This window comes from Diuraphis noxia, unplaced genomic scaffold, assembly GCF_037042655.1.
Source record: "Diuraphis noxia isolate RWA-SAM2 unplaced genomic scaffold, SU_Dnox_SAM2 contig0001, whole genome shotgun sequence".
Classification (NCBI taxonomy): Eukaryota; Metazoa; Arthropoda; class Insecta; order Hemiptera; family Aphididae; genus Diuraphis; species Diuraphis noxia.
In genome coordinates this window covers 17,826,818-17,842,202 of record NW_028301711.1, presented here as the reverse complement: position 1 = coordinate 17,842,202, position 15,385 = coordinate 17,826,818, and the positions used below count along the sequence as shown (strand labels likewise).

General features: G+C 24.0%; 2 protein-coding genes across 2 annotated transcripts; both read right to left on the bottom strand.

Moving 5' to 3' along the window:
• Positions 1-230: 230 nt before the first annotated feature.
• LOC149060080 (L-xylulose reductase-like) lies at positions 231-5,083 on the bottom strand. The gene is made up of 6 exons (XM_089216049.1): positions 5,022-5,083; positions 3,597-3,800; positions 2,079-2,322; positions 1,447-1,561; positions 479-689; positions 231-360 (listed from the first exon to the last, which is right to left on the bottom strand). Exons 2-6 carry the CDS (start codon positions 3,745-3,747, stop codon positions 257-259), a joined length of 825 nt encoding a protein of 274 aa, XP_089072175.1. The 5' UTR covers positions 3,748-3,800; positions 5,022-5,083; the 3' UTR covers positions 231-256.
• Positions 5,084-7,817: 2,734 nt separating this feature from the next.
• LOC149060079 (L-xylulose reductase-like) lies at positions 7,818-12,673 on the bottom strand. The gene is made up of 6 exons (XM_089215958.1): positions 12,612-12,673; positions 11,186-11,389; positions 9,666-9,909; positions 9,033-9,147; positions 8,065-8,275; positions 7,818-7,946 (listed from the first exon to the last, which is right to left on the bottom strand). Exons 2-6 carry the CDS (start codon positions 11,334-11,336, stop codon positions 7,843-7,845), a joined length of 825 nt encoding a protein of 274 aa, XP_089072084.1. The 5' UTR covers positions 11,337-11,389; positions 12,612-12,673; the 3' UTR covers positions 7,818-7,842.
• Between the last annotated feature and the right edge of the window lie 2,712 nt (positions 12,674-15,385).

The window sequence follows — 15,385 nt, the reverse complement described above, 5'->3', positions numbered from 1 at the left end:
TTCATGTTTGAAAAAAAAATTACGAGTTGTTGAAAGCAGAAACATTGTTTTAAAATAAAAGTAAAGTATATTATGCTTCAGAATTCACAGTTTATTTCGAAAAAACTATATAAGTTATAGTAAAATGTATAGAATAAATGTACCTACTAATATATTTTACATATTATAATGTTAGGCATGAAATATTGAGAAAAAAAATAGATTTTTATGTAAAATTAGTGAATTCATTAATAACTTTGTTTTGCATTGAAGTTGTTTATCCTGCCAAGAATCCGCCGTCAACTACAAGAGATGTTCCGTTTACCATGGTAGAATAACCACTGAGCATGAAAATAACAGCGTTCGCAATGTCGTCAGTTTCTAAAATATAACATTATTTGAATATTATAATATATTTTGCATATGTTTGACAAACAAGTGTGCTTATTGAAATAAATTTTCATTTCAGTACACTCTAAGAACTCTATTGTACACAAACCTGCAAACCTGCCCAGTGGGATTCGTTTCATTATGGGTTCCGACTTTTCAGGATCTGACCACGCAATTTTACCCATACGAGTCAACACAACAGTTGGATTTACACTGTTGGTACGGACACCAAATTTACCAAGCTCAATAGCCATTGTTCTGGTTATTTGATTCACAGCTCCTTTAGATGCGCAGTATGTCGTATGATCAGGTATGGCTCTCTAGAAAGTTAAACGTAAATATTATAAATCATATTATGAGACACAAACACCTATAGCAGCTATAAGATGTATTTAATTTGTGTTTTGTTTTTAAACGTGCATTAATATTGATAAATAATTATATTTATTTGGGGTCTGAAATTCATAAAATTTATTTTATTGAAATATTTCACAAAATCTTCATGACAATTTAATTTGGATTAAAAATAAAAAATCAAATTTTAATTTAATTTAAAATGTCAATAGAAAGTCCAGTAAATACCTACCTAAGCTCTGCTTAATGTTAAGTGGAAAATGTTATAGACATATTGTTATATTATAAATTATATAAATTGCCTAATAATGTATCATCTATCGGCTCCAGATTATGATTGAGAATAAAATATTAATAATCAGATATGAAATTAATCCAACCATTTAATGATGAATTCATGAAACATACCAAAAAAACTCAAGTTTAAAAATGTATTTTTCTATATTTCAAAGAGAAAATTTCATGTGAATATTTCATACTTATAGCTATAATTTTATATCAATATGTACAGTATAAAATGTACAATGTTTATCAGGAACAATTTTATACACAATTTAGAACATTCATAAAACTATAAGTTATTTTGTTAAGACAATGTCATATTATATTGTAGGTTTAGGTTGGTATATTTATATGATTTATAACTACATAAGTATATACTATAGTTATTGTGTCAATTATTAATTATAGAATGTACTTTATATATTTGTTATTGTAACTTACTGTTGAAATTGTTGAAGAAATATTGACAATAGATCCTTTTATGCCGGCATCAATCATGTTTTTGGCCACTGCCTGACTTATTCTCACCAAGGCTCTGGCATTAATATTCAATGTCCTGAACAAAAAAATATTTCATTTATTATTTGAAAAAAAAACAATGTAATAGGTAATAAAGCTATAGTAATGGTCAAAGTTATTTACTTTCTTATAAAACAATAATCATTTGTCATGACTATAATATATCTATATTATGTTTCAAAATTGTTTTGATAGTATTGGTAGTATTTATTCTTGACTGTGATCTAAATAAGTACTTACTATCTGTATAAAATATGTGTTAGATTGCTAAATAATTGAATATTTTTTTGAAGGATCATCACAGTTAAAAGGTTAAAAAAACATTGATATAGATAATGAAAGTTAATTCTATAACAATTTGGGTGTAAAGCAGGCATAAGTCCGCAATGATCTTATGGCTACCAAACTGACGAGGAAAGCAAATTTTAAGTTCCAATAATCAGATCCTTAAAGTAAATTCAGAATTAAAATCTTATAGATAGGTATTTACTTGTAAGGGTTTAAAATGTTTAAATACCTACTAGGTTTACAAGAAAAACTAAGATTTTACTTACTTATTCCAACCATGTTCAGTGACTTCAAAAAATGGTTCAATAACAGCTACACCAGCATTGTTGACCAATCCATGAACTGGACCGATATCGTACATTTTCTTATAAGTGTCATCCCAATTTGAAACATCACAAAATATTTGTTTTGTTCTCGGTAATGCTTTAGCAGCTCCCTCTTCCTTCTCTACCACTGCATAGACAAATGCACCTAAGTCTAGTAGTCTCTGTGTAATTTTTTCACCCATGCCTAAGAAATAAATTAGGTTAAGTTTAATATTATTCATCAAATAATTCACCAATCAGTATTAAAAACAAGTTTATTGTTGTTAAAATATGTCCTTAAAACATATAATGAGTTATACTTATTTATAACTAATAAAACACTTAATTAAGGGGGTTATAACATTAAACAATGCATTACTATCAAGCATCTATCAATATATTATTAGGTATAATTAATATTTAATAAAACTAAAAAAATTAGTGGTAATAATAATTATTAAAATTTACTATATAATTAAATAATTGTATTTAAACAATAAATAGATAGTTATTATATTTCACACTTAAAAATCTTAAACTAAATGATGTAACAGTAAAGAAATAGATAAATATTTTGTTATAAGTCAATATAGGTTTATTAACATAAAATTAAAGATAAGAAAATATTTTAATTTGTTTTTATAATCACTTTAAGTAACACATCCTGTATTTTTGAGATAAAGAATTTTAAAATGTAAAGGTTTAACTGCAGATAAACCGACTAACAAGTAATATCAAAGGTAATTAACCATTCAAATGTTTTTAATCGTATCAGACTTTTTGTAAAATTCAAGTTATACTCTATTGATACTGTATTGATAATTAAAGCACTTATTTTAGGTAGTCGACATTTTTATACAAAAAATATCTTATTTAGCTTCGAAATGTGTTCTTTTTATGACAGTCTGATTTTAATTTTATTTGTTGGTTCAGAATATATTAAATTTTTAAACACAAATTACTATCACTTAATATTATATATATATATATATTTATTATTTTTTTTATTATTGCCCACTGGTTTCTGTAATATGGAAGTTTCACTGTAAATATGCATTTTAAATGAATACCTAATTCAAGCGTAGATTATCTGGTGATGATACTTGAAACTCATCTAAACATAACTAATTATTAGTAAATACTAAATTTTACTAGTGCCATGATAAATATTAATATAATATCAAAATGTTCAGATAAATATCTCTAGAACATAAAAATATTGTATTTTATTGAATTATAGGTTAATATTAAAAAAATAAAAATTTAAGGTACAATAATTAATAATTAACCATGATATTAATTTCTCATTCAATCATACATTTTTATTTATATTATATTATACTAAATAATTTGAGCATTAAACTTTATGCATAGATATTATAGCACTATACTCTATAAAAGAATATGATTGCAGTCAACTTTAACAAAGATTTATATATATATATATAATATTAAATATTATTTATTTGTGTAGCAAACCTGCACAAGATCCAGTAACTATAATTTTTTTGTCCTTGAAATAATCTTCCATTTTTTGTGGTGCATTACAAGCCATATTCCTAGACATAATATTAATGGCCACATTTTGTCCAGCTATCTTATGAGGTAATTTGCTCAAGAAACGTATCATTTTGAATATTTTGAACGACTTAATGAATTAAGCTTCTGCCAATCAAAACTTATCTGTAATAAAATAAACATAAAATAAGATCATACTTATTTTAATTCTAATCAATTATATTATATTCTTATTGTAATCTCTTAATTTTGTTTTATTTACAACTTTAACGAATTTCTTGTTATAGACATCACTATTATGAATTTAATAATTATTTATAGATATAACAGCATGTAAGTACCTAAGTATTATATTAATATTAATATATTATTAACTTTAAAAAAACATTGGTATTATAACATTGGCTTATTTAAGTATCTACGCATAATTTATTTATATTTTAATAGGTAAATTTAATCGTTCAATTTGTATAGTTCAAAATTTATAAATCCATAAATGCTGGTACCTAACACATTACTCGTTTAGTAATATAACTATATAGGTGCATATAGCTTATTATGTATGAACTTAAAAAACTGATTACCTAGGTACTTAAACATAAACAGTAAGAAAGATAACTTAGATTAAGAAACATTGAAAAGTAACAGGTTGAATCATTCAGTTTTCAATGGTTTATTATATTATGATATTACATGACATAACATTTGATAGCATAATTTATAGGTATAGCTTTTATAGTTAGTTTATGCTTTGATTTCAAAGCTCTTTTAATTGATAATAATGCGTATCACATTCGAAAATATCTTAAGAGGACGCTACACCCGCATGTGTTGTCTCCGTCTTACAAGTGCGTAACATTACAAAAACTGTTTCGCGCGGGAAAGAATCGAGAAATATACAGTTATAACTAAGAAACGAAATTTTCACCACATAAAACGGAGAATTTTTTCTGTGAAATATCGTTTTTATTTGTTCGATATTAGAACTACAAAAAAAGGTATTCATGTTTAAAGAACACAAAAATTAATATATTATAAAACAATATGAATTTTTTTTTGTATAAGTACAACACAAGCGGGTGTAGCGTCCTCTTAAATAGTTTTATTAAATGGAAATAAAATTCAAAAACAAATAATACAATAATAAAACATAAAATAATTTGAATTATAATATTATTAAACAAAATAGTATTTTATTTTTGTACCCATGTTAATGAAACGAACTTTGTTTTACATATCTAAACCAATACTGTTGTATCTACACAAATATGTTTTGTGTACCTACCTATTTATTAATTGAAATCTCTACAAAAAAAATAATTATAATATGAGCAAAAAAAAATATATATATATATATAATTAAATTCCAATACTTAATAAACTTACCATCAACAAATGGGAAGCAATAATCCGTATAACCCTAGCTGTACGCTGCGTGTGTACCAAAAACTACTGTCTACTAATGAATGTACAAGGTACAACACTACAATCGTTGAATCGTGAATTCATGAACCACTGACTTGTGGCTGACGCAACGATAATATTATATTGGTAACACCCATTATGCGCTATGCACAAAGCCTGGTGGTTGGTATTAATTTGTATTTTTTTATTTGAGGTTAGAGTTCGTACTCTTGATAGGAGCGTTTAAATACAGGAATACACCGCTCGTGGTGCGCATGCGCAATATGTTATCGTCCGCATAACGTAGATATTAGCTGATAACATGTTGATTATCGATTGATAAAAAAAACTAGTTAAAGAATATCTGTTAATTTACTGATTTATTGTTCTAAAAATCTCTAATTAATAGCCCATACAAAATTAAAATCTCTATTAGTCTGAATATGTTGCACCAATGACCAATCAATGACTCAAACAAGTCTCCCAAAATGTTTGGCACATTAACATATTCTTCTGCATTCCAATCGTTTTCTTCTATAAGAAATAAAATCTAAAAATGTGATAAATTAAAAATCTGTATATTTTTTGCATAAAAATATAATAAACTAAAATATTATATTTAATATTATTATAATTTATACAAAAACATTACTTTTTGGCCAATTACATAATTGTTTTTTAAATTGCTTATAAAAACATATATACAATATATTATACAAATTCAATGAAATTCATTGAGATAAATTTTAGGAAATTACACAATATGAAACTTTTAGATTTTAAAAATAAATGAATAATGTATGAATTATTATTAATTTTTAACGCAAAAAAAAAGTAATTGCATTAGAAAAATGATGGTTGGTAGAGTAATAAATATATTCACATCCTAATTAAATCACGCAATGGCAATTTTAAGTTTTTAATGAAGCAGCATTTTGACAATATATTTATGGACAATAGATATACTATTTAAATATTATCACTGGATGGTGAAACATCTAAAATAAGCCCTATATATTATTGTGTACTTTTCAATTATATCTTAGAAATTTTATTTCATAACAGGGGCCAAACTCAAATATTGATGAATATGTATCAACAATGGTTTTTTCCTAATATTGAACTTTTTAAAATTTAAAATTTCATTTCATTCTATTAATTATCTATATTATATGGATGTAATGTATTAAAAATTGTAATTTTAGATCAGTAATTTTGATATATTGTTAATATATGTATAATCATGAAGTGCGTTTTTGAGATATACGTACGTGCGAAACTACGAAAGCGCTCCGATATTTCTTATACACGATGATCCGTTTACACAAAACTAACAAGCTTACTAAAATTGCTTATTCAGAACTGAACTCTTTGAAAATTGACTTTCCTTAAGTATCAACATGTTTAGGGTATTAACGGTATATATCTTAAACAGGTATCCTACGGAGATCTGACAAATGAAATAACTTTTGTTCTAATCAATATTTTTTTTTAATTTCTTTTAAATATAATTCATAGACACTTTCGCTACATTTTTTATTTTTTAATATTGAAAATAAAAAACTTAAAAATAGATGAAAATTTTTTTCGAAATATTCAATATAACCAATTTGTTAATCTTATCGTCAGAAAAATTTGTATGGTAAAAACATTAATTTAAGTCAAATGGCTGATTTTTTAAAAATCAATATTTTTGTTAAGTAAATTACAATCTAATAATAGTTTATGTTAGAAACATTTTAATTTTAAAAAATGAGTTTATTGACCAAATAATATTTTTATAGTAAAAAATTAATTATATTTTAAAATTAATCTATAGTGTTCATATAAAATATTTTTTGAAATTAAAATGTTTCTAACATAAACTAGATCGTAATTTATACTTAACGAAAATATTGATATTTAAAAAAATTGTAAAAAATCAGACATTTCATTAAATAAATGTTTTTATCATATAAATTTTTCTGAAAATAAGATTTACAAATTGGTTATATTGAAAATTTCAAAAAATTTTTTATCAATTTTTAAGTTTTTCCTTTTTAATATTAAAAAATTAAAAATTTACCAAAAGTAGCATCATGCTTTATATTTCATTTTAACTAAAATAAAAATTTGTATGTTATAACTTAATATTCTATTCGAACATGATTTATATTTTATACATTATTATGTTCAATGTTAATTATATATACTGAGTGAGTTTGTTAAATTAATACCTAAGTAGCTAAAGTGCCTAAACTGTTATGCGTGTCAATTCTTTTAGTATAAAGTCTCATACAAATTTGCCTCACATAGATTTAAATAAGTGCTAAAATAATATGAACATTTAACAATATTAAAGTTAAAATTAACTAAAAAAAAATTTAATTTTCATTCAAATTTGCCCCACTCAACCTTACTTAAATATTAATATGTTATAAGCAAGTGACAAATTTATTATTATTATAGAGCAATATTTATCATAAAATTTTATAAAATAGAAACATAAAAGTTAAGTATTTGAATCAAATGTTTGTGGGGTTTATATGTACATTTGTGTTATGTTTGTTCATGTTTGAAAAAAAAATTACGAGTTGTTGAAAGCAGAAACATTGTTTTAAAATAAAAGTAAAGTATATTATGCTTCAGAATTCACAGTTTATTTTGAAAAAACTATATAAGTTATAGTAAAATGTATAGAATAAATGTACCTACTAATATATTTTACATATTATAATGTTAGGCATGAAATATTGAGAAAAAAAATAGATTTTTATGTAAAATTAGTGAATTCTTTAATAACTTTGTTTTGCATTGAAGTTGTTTATCCTGCCAAGAATCCGCCGTCAACTACAAGAGATGTTCCGTTTACCATGGTAGAATAATCACTGAGCATGAAAATCACAGCGTTCGCAATGTCGTCAGTTTCTAAAATATAACATTATTTGAATATTATAATATATTTTGCATATGTTTGACAAACAAGTGTGCTTATTGAAATAAATTTTCATTTCAGTACACTCTAAGAACTCTATTGTACACAAACCTGCAAACCTGCCCAGTGGGATTCGTTTCATTATGGGTTCCGACTTTTCAGGATCTGACCATGCAATTTTACCCATACGAGTCAACACAACAGTTGGATTTACACTGTTGGTACGGACACCAAATTTACCAAGCTCAATAGCCATTGTTCTGGTTATTTGATTCACAGCTCCTTTAGATGCGCAGTATGTCGTATGATCAGGTATGGCTCTCTAGAAAGTTAAACGTAAATATTATAAATCATATTATGAGACACAAACACCTATAGCAGCTATAAGATGTATTTAATTTGTGTTTTGTTTTTAAACGTGCATTAATATTGATAAATAATTATATTTATTTGGGGTCTGAAATTCATAAAATTTATTTTATTGAAATATTTCACAAAATCTTCATGACAATTTAATTTGGATTAAAAATAAAAAATCAAATTTTAATTTAATTTAAAATGTCAATAGAAAGTCCAGTAAATACCTACCTAAGCTCTGCTTAATGTTAAGTGGAAAATGTTATAGACATATTGTTATATTATAAATTATATAAATTGCCTAATAATGTATCATCTATCGGCTCCAGATTATGATTGAGAATAAAATATTAATAATCAGATATGAAATTAATCCAACCATTTAATGATGAATTCATGAAACATACCAAAAAAACTCAAGATTAAAAATGTATTTTTCTATATTTCAAAGAGAAAATTTCATGTGAATATTTCATACTTATAGCTATAATTTTATATCAATATGTACAGTATAAAATGTACAATGTTTATCAGGAACAATTTTATACACAATTTAGAACATTCATAAAACTATAAGTTATTTTGTTAAGACAATGTCATATTATATTGTAGGTTTAGGTTGGTATATTTATATGATTTATAACTACATAAGTATATACTATAGTTATTGTGTCAATTATTAATTATAGAATGTACTTTATATATTTGTTATTGTAACTTACTGTTGAAATTGTTGAAGAAATATTGACAATAGATCCTTTTATGCCGGCATCAATCATGTTTTTGGCCACTGCCTGACTTATTCTCACCAAGGCTCTGGCATTAATATTCAATGTCCTGAACAAAAAAATATTTCATTTATTATTTGAAAAAAAAAACAATGTAATAGGTAATAAAGCTATAGTAATGGTCAAAGTTATTTACTTTCTTATAAAACAATAATCATTTGTCATGACTATAATATATCTATATTATGTTTCAAAATTGTTTTGATAGTATTGGTAGTATTTATTCTTGACTGTGATCTAAATAAGTACTTACTATCTGTATAAAATATGTGTTAGATTGCTAAATAATTGAATATTTTTTTGAAGGATCATCACAGTTAAAAGGTTAAAAAAACATTGATATAGATAATGAAAGTTAATTCTATAACAATTTGGGTGTAAAGCAGGCATAAGTCCACAATGATCTTATGGCTACCAAACTGACGAGGAAAGCAAATTTTAAGTTCCAATAATCAGATCCTTAAAGTAAATTCAGAATTAAAATCTTATAGATAGGTATTTACTTGTAAGGGTTTAAAATGTTTAAATACCTACTAGGTTTACAAGAAAAACTAAGATTTTACTTACTTATTCCAACCATGTTCAGTGACTTCAAAAAATGGTTCAATAACAGCTACACCAGCATTGTTGACCAATCCATGAACTGGACCGATATCGTACATTTTCTTATAAGTGTCATCCCAATTTGAAACATCACAAAATATTTGTTTTGTTCTCGGTAATGCTTTAGCAGCTCCCTCTTCCTTCTCTACCACTGCATAGACAAATGCACCTAAGTCTAGTAGTCTCTGTGTAATTTTTTCACCCATGCCTAAGAAATAAATTAGGTTAAGTTTAATATTATTCATCAAATAATTCACCAATCAGTATTAAAAACAAGTTTATTGTTGTTAAAATATGTCCTTAAAACATATAATGAGTTATACTTATTTATAACTAATAAAACACTTAATTAAGGGGGTTATAACACTAAACAATGCATTACTATCAAGCATCTATCAATATATTATTAGGTATAATTAATATTTAATAAAACTAAAAAAATTAGTGGTAATAATAATTATTAAAATTTACTATATAATTAAATAATTGTATTTAAACAATAAATAGATAGTTATTATATTTCACACTTAAAAATCTTAAACTAAATGATGTAACAGTAAAGAAATAGATAAATATTTTGTTATAAGTCAATATAGGTTTATTAACATAAAATTAAAGATAAGAAAATATTTTAATTTGTTTTTATAATCACTTTAAGTAACACATCCTGTATTTTTGAGATAAAGAATTTTAAAATGTAAAGGTTTAACTGCAGATAAACCGACTAACAAGTAATATCAAAGGTAATTAACCATTCAAATGTTTTTAATCGTATCAGACTTTTTGTAAAATTCAAGTTATACTCTATTGATACTGTATTGATAATTAAAGCACTTATTTTAGGTAGTCGACATTTTTATACAAAACATATCTTATTTAGCTTCGAAATGTGTTCTTTTTATGACAGTCTGATTTTAATTTTATTTGTTGGTTCAGAATATATTAAATTTTTAAACACAAATTACTATCACTTAATATTATATATATATATATATATTTATTATTTTTTTTATTATTGCCCACTGGTTTCTGTAATATGGAAGTTTCACTGTAAATATGCATTTTAAATGAATACCTAATTCAAGCGTAGATTATCTGGTGATGATACTTGAAACTCATCTAAACATAACTAATTATTAGTAAATACTAAATTTTACTAGTGCCATGATAAATATTAATATAATATCAAAATGTTCAGATAAATATCTCTAGAACATAAAAATATTGTATTTTATTGAATTATAGGTTAATATTAAAAAAATAAAAATTTAAGGTACAATAATTAATAATTAACCATGATATTAATTTCTCATTCAATCATACATTTTTATTGATATTATATTATACTAAATAATTTGAGCATTAAACTTTATGCATAGATATTATAGCACTATACTCTATAAAAGAATATGATTGCAGTCAACTTTAACAAAGATTTATATATATATATATAATATTAAATATTATTTATTTGTGTAGCAAACCTGCACAAGATCCAGTAACTATAATTTTTTTGTCCTTGAAATAATCTTCCATTTTTTGTGGTGCATTACAAGCCATATTCCTAGACATAATATTAATGGCCACATTTTGTCCAGCTATCTTATGAGGTAATTTGCTCAAGAAACGTATCATTTTGAATATTTTGAACGACTTAATGAATTAAGCTTCTGCCAATCAAAACTTATCTGTAATAAAATAAACATAAAATAAGATCATACTTATTTTAATTCTAATCAATTATATTATATTCTTATTGTAATCTCTTAATTTTGTTTTATTTACAACTTTAACGAATTTCTTGTTATAGACATCACTATTATGAATTTAATAATTATTTATAGATATAACAGCATGTAAGTACCTAAGTATTATATTAATATTAATATATTATTAACTTTAAAAAAACATTGGTATTATAACATTGGCTTATTTAAGTATCTACGCATAATTTATTTATATTTTAATAGGTAAATTTAATCGTTCAATTTGTATAGTTCAAAATTTATAAATCCATAAATGCTGGTACCTAACACATTACTCGTTTAGTAATATAACTATATAGGTGCATATAGCTTATTATGTATGAACTTAAAAAACTGATTACCTAGGTACTTAAACATAAACAGTAAGAAAGATAACTTAGATTAAGAAACATTGAAAAGTAACAGGTTGAATCATTCAGTTTTCAATGGTTTATTATATTATGATATTACATGACATAACATTTGATAGCATAATTTATAGGTATAGCTTTTATAGTTAGTTTATGCTTTGATTTCAAAGCTCTTTTAATTGATAATAATGCGTATCACATTCGAAAATATCTTAAGAGGACGCTACACCCGCATGTGTTGTCTCCGTCTTACAAGTGCGTAACATTACAAAAACTGTTTCGCGCGGGAAACAATCGAGAAATATACAGTTATAACTAAGAAACGAAATTTTCACCACATAAAACGGAGAATTTTTTCTGTGAAATATCGTTTTTATTTGTTCGATATTAGAACTACAAAAAAAGGTATTCATGTTTAAAGAACACAAAAATTAATATATTATAAAACAATATGAATTTTTTTTGTATAAGTACAACACAAGCGGGTGTAGCGTCCTCTTAAATAGTTTTATTAAATGGAAATAAAATTCAAAAACAAATAATACAATAATAAAACATAAAATAATTTGAATTATAATATTATTAAACAAAATAGTATTTTATTTTTGTACCCATGTTAATGAAACGAACTTTGTTTTACATATCTAAACCAATACTGTTGTATCTACACAAATATGTTTTGTGTACCTACCTATTTATTAATTGAAATCTCTACAAAAAAAATAATTATAATATGAGCAAAAAAAAATATATATATATATATATAATTAAATTCCAATACTTAATAAACTTACCATCAACAAATGGGAAGCAATAATCCGTATAACCCTAGCTGTACGCTGCGTGTGTACCAAAAACTACTGTCTACTAATGAATGTACAAGGTACAACACTACAATCGTTGAATCGTGAATTCATGAACCACTGACTTGTGGCTGACGCAACGATAATATTATATTGGTAACACCCATTATGCGCTATGCACAAAGCCTGGTGGTTGGTATTAATTTGTATTTTTTTATTTGAGGTTAGAGTTCGTACTCTTGATAGGAGCGTTTAAATACAGGAATACACCGCTCGTGGTGCGCATGCGCAATATGTTATCGTCCGCATAACGTAGATATTAGCTGATAACATGTTGATTATCGATTGATAAAAAAAACTAGTTAAAGAATATCTGTTAATTTACTGATTTATTGTTCTAAAAATCTCTAATTAATAGCCCATACAAAATTAAAATCTCTATTAGTCTGAATATGTTGCACCAATGACCAATCAATGACTCAAACAAGTCTCCCAAAATGTTTGGCACATTAACATATTCTTCTGCATTCCAATCGTTTTCTTCTATAAGAAATAAAATCTACAAATGTGATAAATTAAAAATCTGTATATTTTTTGCATAAAAATATAATAAACTAAAATATTATATTTAATATTATTATAATTTATACAAAAACATTACTTTTTGGCCAATTACATAATTGTTTTTTAAATTGCTTATAAAAACATATATACAATATATTATACAAATTCAATGAAATTCATTGAGATAAATTTTAGGAAATTACACAATATGAAACTTTTAGATTTTAAAAATAAATGAATAATGTATGAATTATTATTAATTTTTAACGCAAAAAAAAAGTAATTGCATTAGAAAAATGATGGTTGGTAGAGTAATAAATATATTCACATCCTAATTAAATCACGCAATGGCAATTTTAAGTTTTTAATGAAGCAGCATTTTGACAATATATTTATGGACAATAGATATACTATTTAAATATTATCACTGGATGGTGAAACATCTAAAATAAGCCCTATATATTATTGTGTACTTTTCAATTATATCTTAGAAATTTTATTTCATAACAGGGGCCAAACTCAAATATTGATGAATATGTATCAACAATGGTTTTTTCCTAATATTGAACTTTTTAAAATTTAAAATTTCATTTCATTCTATTAATTATCTATATTATATGGATGTAATGTATTAAAAATTGTAATTTTAGATCAGTAATTTTGATATTTTGTTAATATATGTGTAATCATGAAGTGCGTTTTTGAGATATACGTACGTGCGAAACTACGAAAGCGCTCCGATACTTCTTATACACAATGATCCGTTTACACAAAACTAACAAGCTTACTAAAATTGCTTATTCAGAACTGAACTCTTTGAAAATTGACTTTCCTTAAGTATCAACATGTTTAGGGTATTAACGGTATATATCTTAAACAGGTATCCTACGGAGATCTGACAAATGAAATAACTTTTGTTCTAATCAATATTTTTTTTTAATTTCTTTTAAATATAATTCATAGACACTTTCGCTACATTTTTTATTTTTTAATATTGAAAATAAAAAACTTAAAAATAGATGAAAATTTTTTTCGAAATATTCAATATAACCAATTTGTTAATCTTATCGTCAGAAAAATTTGTATGGTAAAAACATTAATTTAAGTCAAATGGCTGATTTTTTAAAAATCAATATTTTTGTTAAGTAAATTACAATCTAATAATAGTTTATGTTAGAAACATTTTAATTTTAAAAAATGAGTTTATTGACCAAATAATATTTTTATAGTAAAAAATTAATTATATTTTAAAATTAATCTATAGTGTTCATATAAAATATTTTTTGAAATTAAAATGTTTCTAACATAAACTAGATCGTAATTTATACTTAACGAAAATATTGATATTTAAAAAAATTGTAAAAAATCAGACATTTCATTAAATAAATGTTTTTATCATATAAATTTTTCTGAAAATAAGATTTACAAATTGGTTATATTGAAAATTTCAAAAAATTTTTTATCAATTTTTAAGTTTTTCCTTTTTAATATTAAAAAATTAAAAATTTACCAAAAGTAGCATCATGCTTTATATTTCATTTTAACTAAAATAAAAATTTGTATGTTATAACTTAATATTCTATTCGAACATGATTTATATTTTATACATTATTATGTTCAATGTTAATTATATATACTGAGTGAGTTTGTTAAATTAATACCTAAGTAGCTAAAGTGCCTAAACTGTTATGCGTGTCAATTCTTTTAGTATAAAGTCTCATACAAATTTGCCTCACATAGATTTAAATAAGTGCTAAAATAATATGAACATTTAACAATATTAAAGTTAAAATTAACTAAAAAAAAATTTAATTTTCATTCAAATTTGCCCCACTCAACCTTACTTAAATATTAATATGTTATAAGCAAGTGACAAATTTATTATTATTATAGAGCAATATTTATCATAAAATTTTATAAAATAGAAACATAAAAGTTAAGTATTTGAATCAAATGTTTGTGGGGTTTATATGTACATTTGTGTTATGTTTGTTCATGTTTGAAAAAAAAATTACGAGTTGTTGAAAGCAGAAACATTGTTTTAAAATAAAAGTAAAGTATATTATGCTTCAGAATTCACAGTTTATTTTGAAAAAACTATATAAGTTATAGTAAAATGTATAGAATAAATGTACCTACTAATATATTTTACATATTATAATGTTAGGCATGAAATATTGAGAAAAAAAATAGATTTTTAT

Coding starts and splice junctions, on each gene's coding strand:
- LOC149060079 (XM_089215958.1), bottom strand. CDS start 11,336: ATGATACGTTTCTTGAGCAAATTACCTCATAAGATAGCTGGACAAAAT. Junction 9,148..9,665: donor ACTGAACATGGTTGGAATAA/GTAAGTAAAATC, acceptor TTTTTTGTTCAG/GACATTGAATATTAATGCCA. Junction 7,947..8,064: donor CCCACTGGGCAGGTTTGCAG/GTTTGTGTACAA, acceptor GTTATATTTTAG/AAACTGACGACATTGCGAAC.
- LOC149060080 (XM_089216049.1), bottom strand. CDS start 3,747: ATGATACGTTTCTTGAGCAAATTACCTCATAAGATAGCTGGACAAAAT. Junction 1,562..2,078: donor ACTGAACATGGTTGGAATAA/GTAAGTAAAATC, acceptor TTTTTTGTTCAG/GACATTGAATATTAATGCCA. Junction 361..478: donor CCCACTGGGCAGGTTTGCAG/GTTTGTGTACAA, acceptor GTTATATTTTAG/AAACTGACGACATTGCGAAC.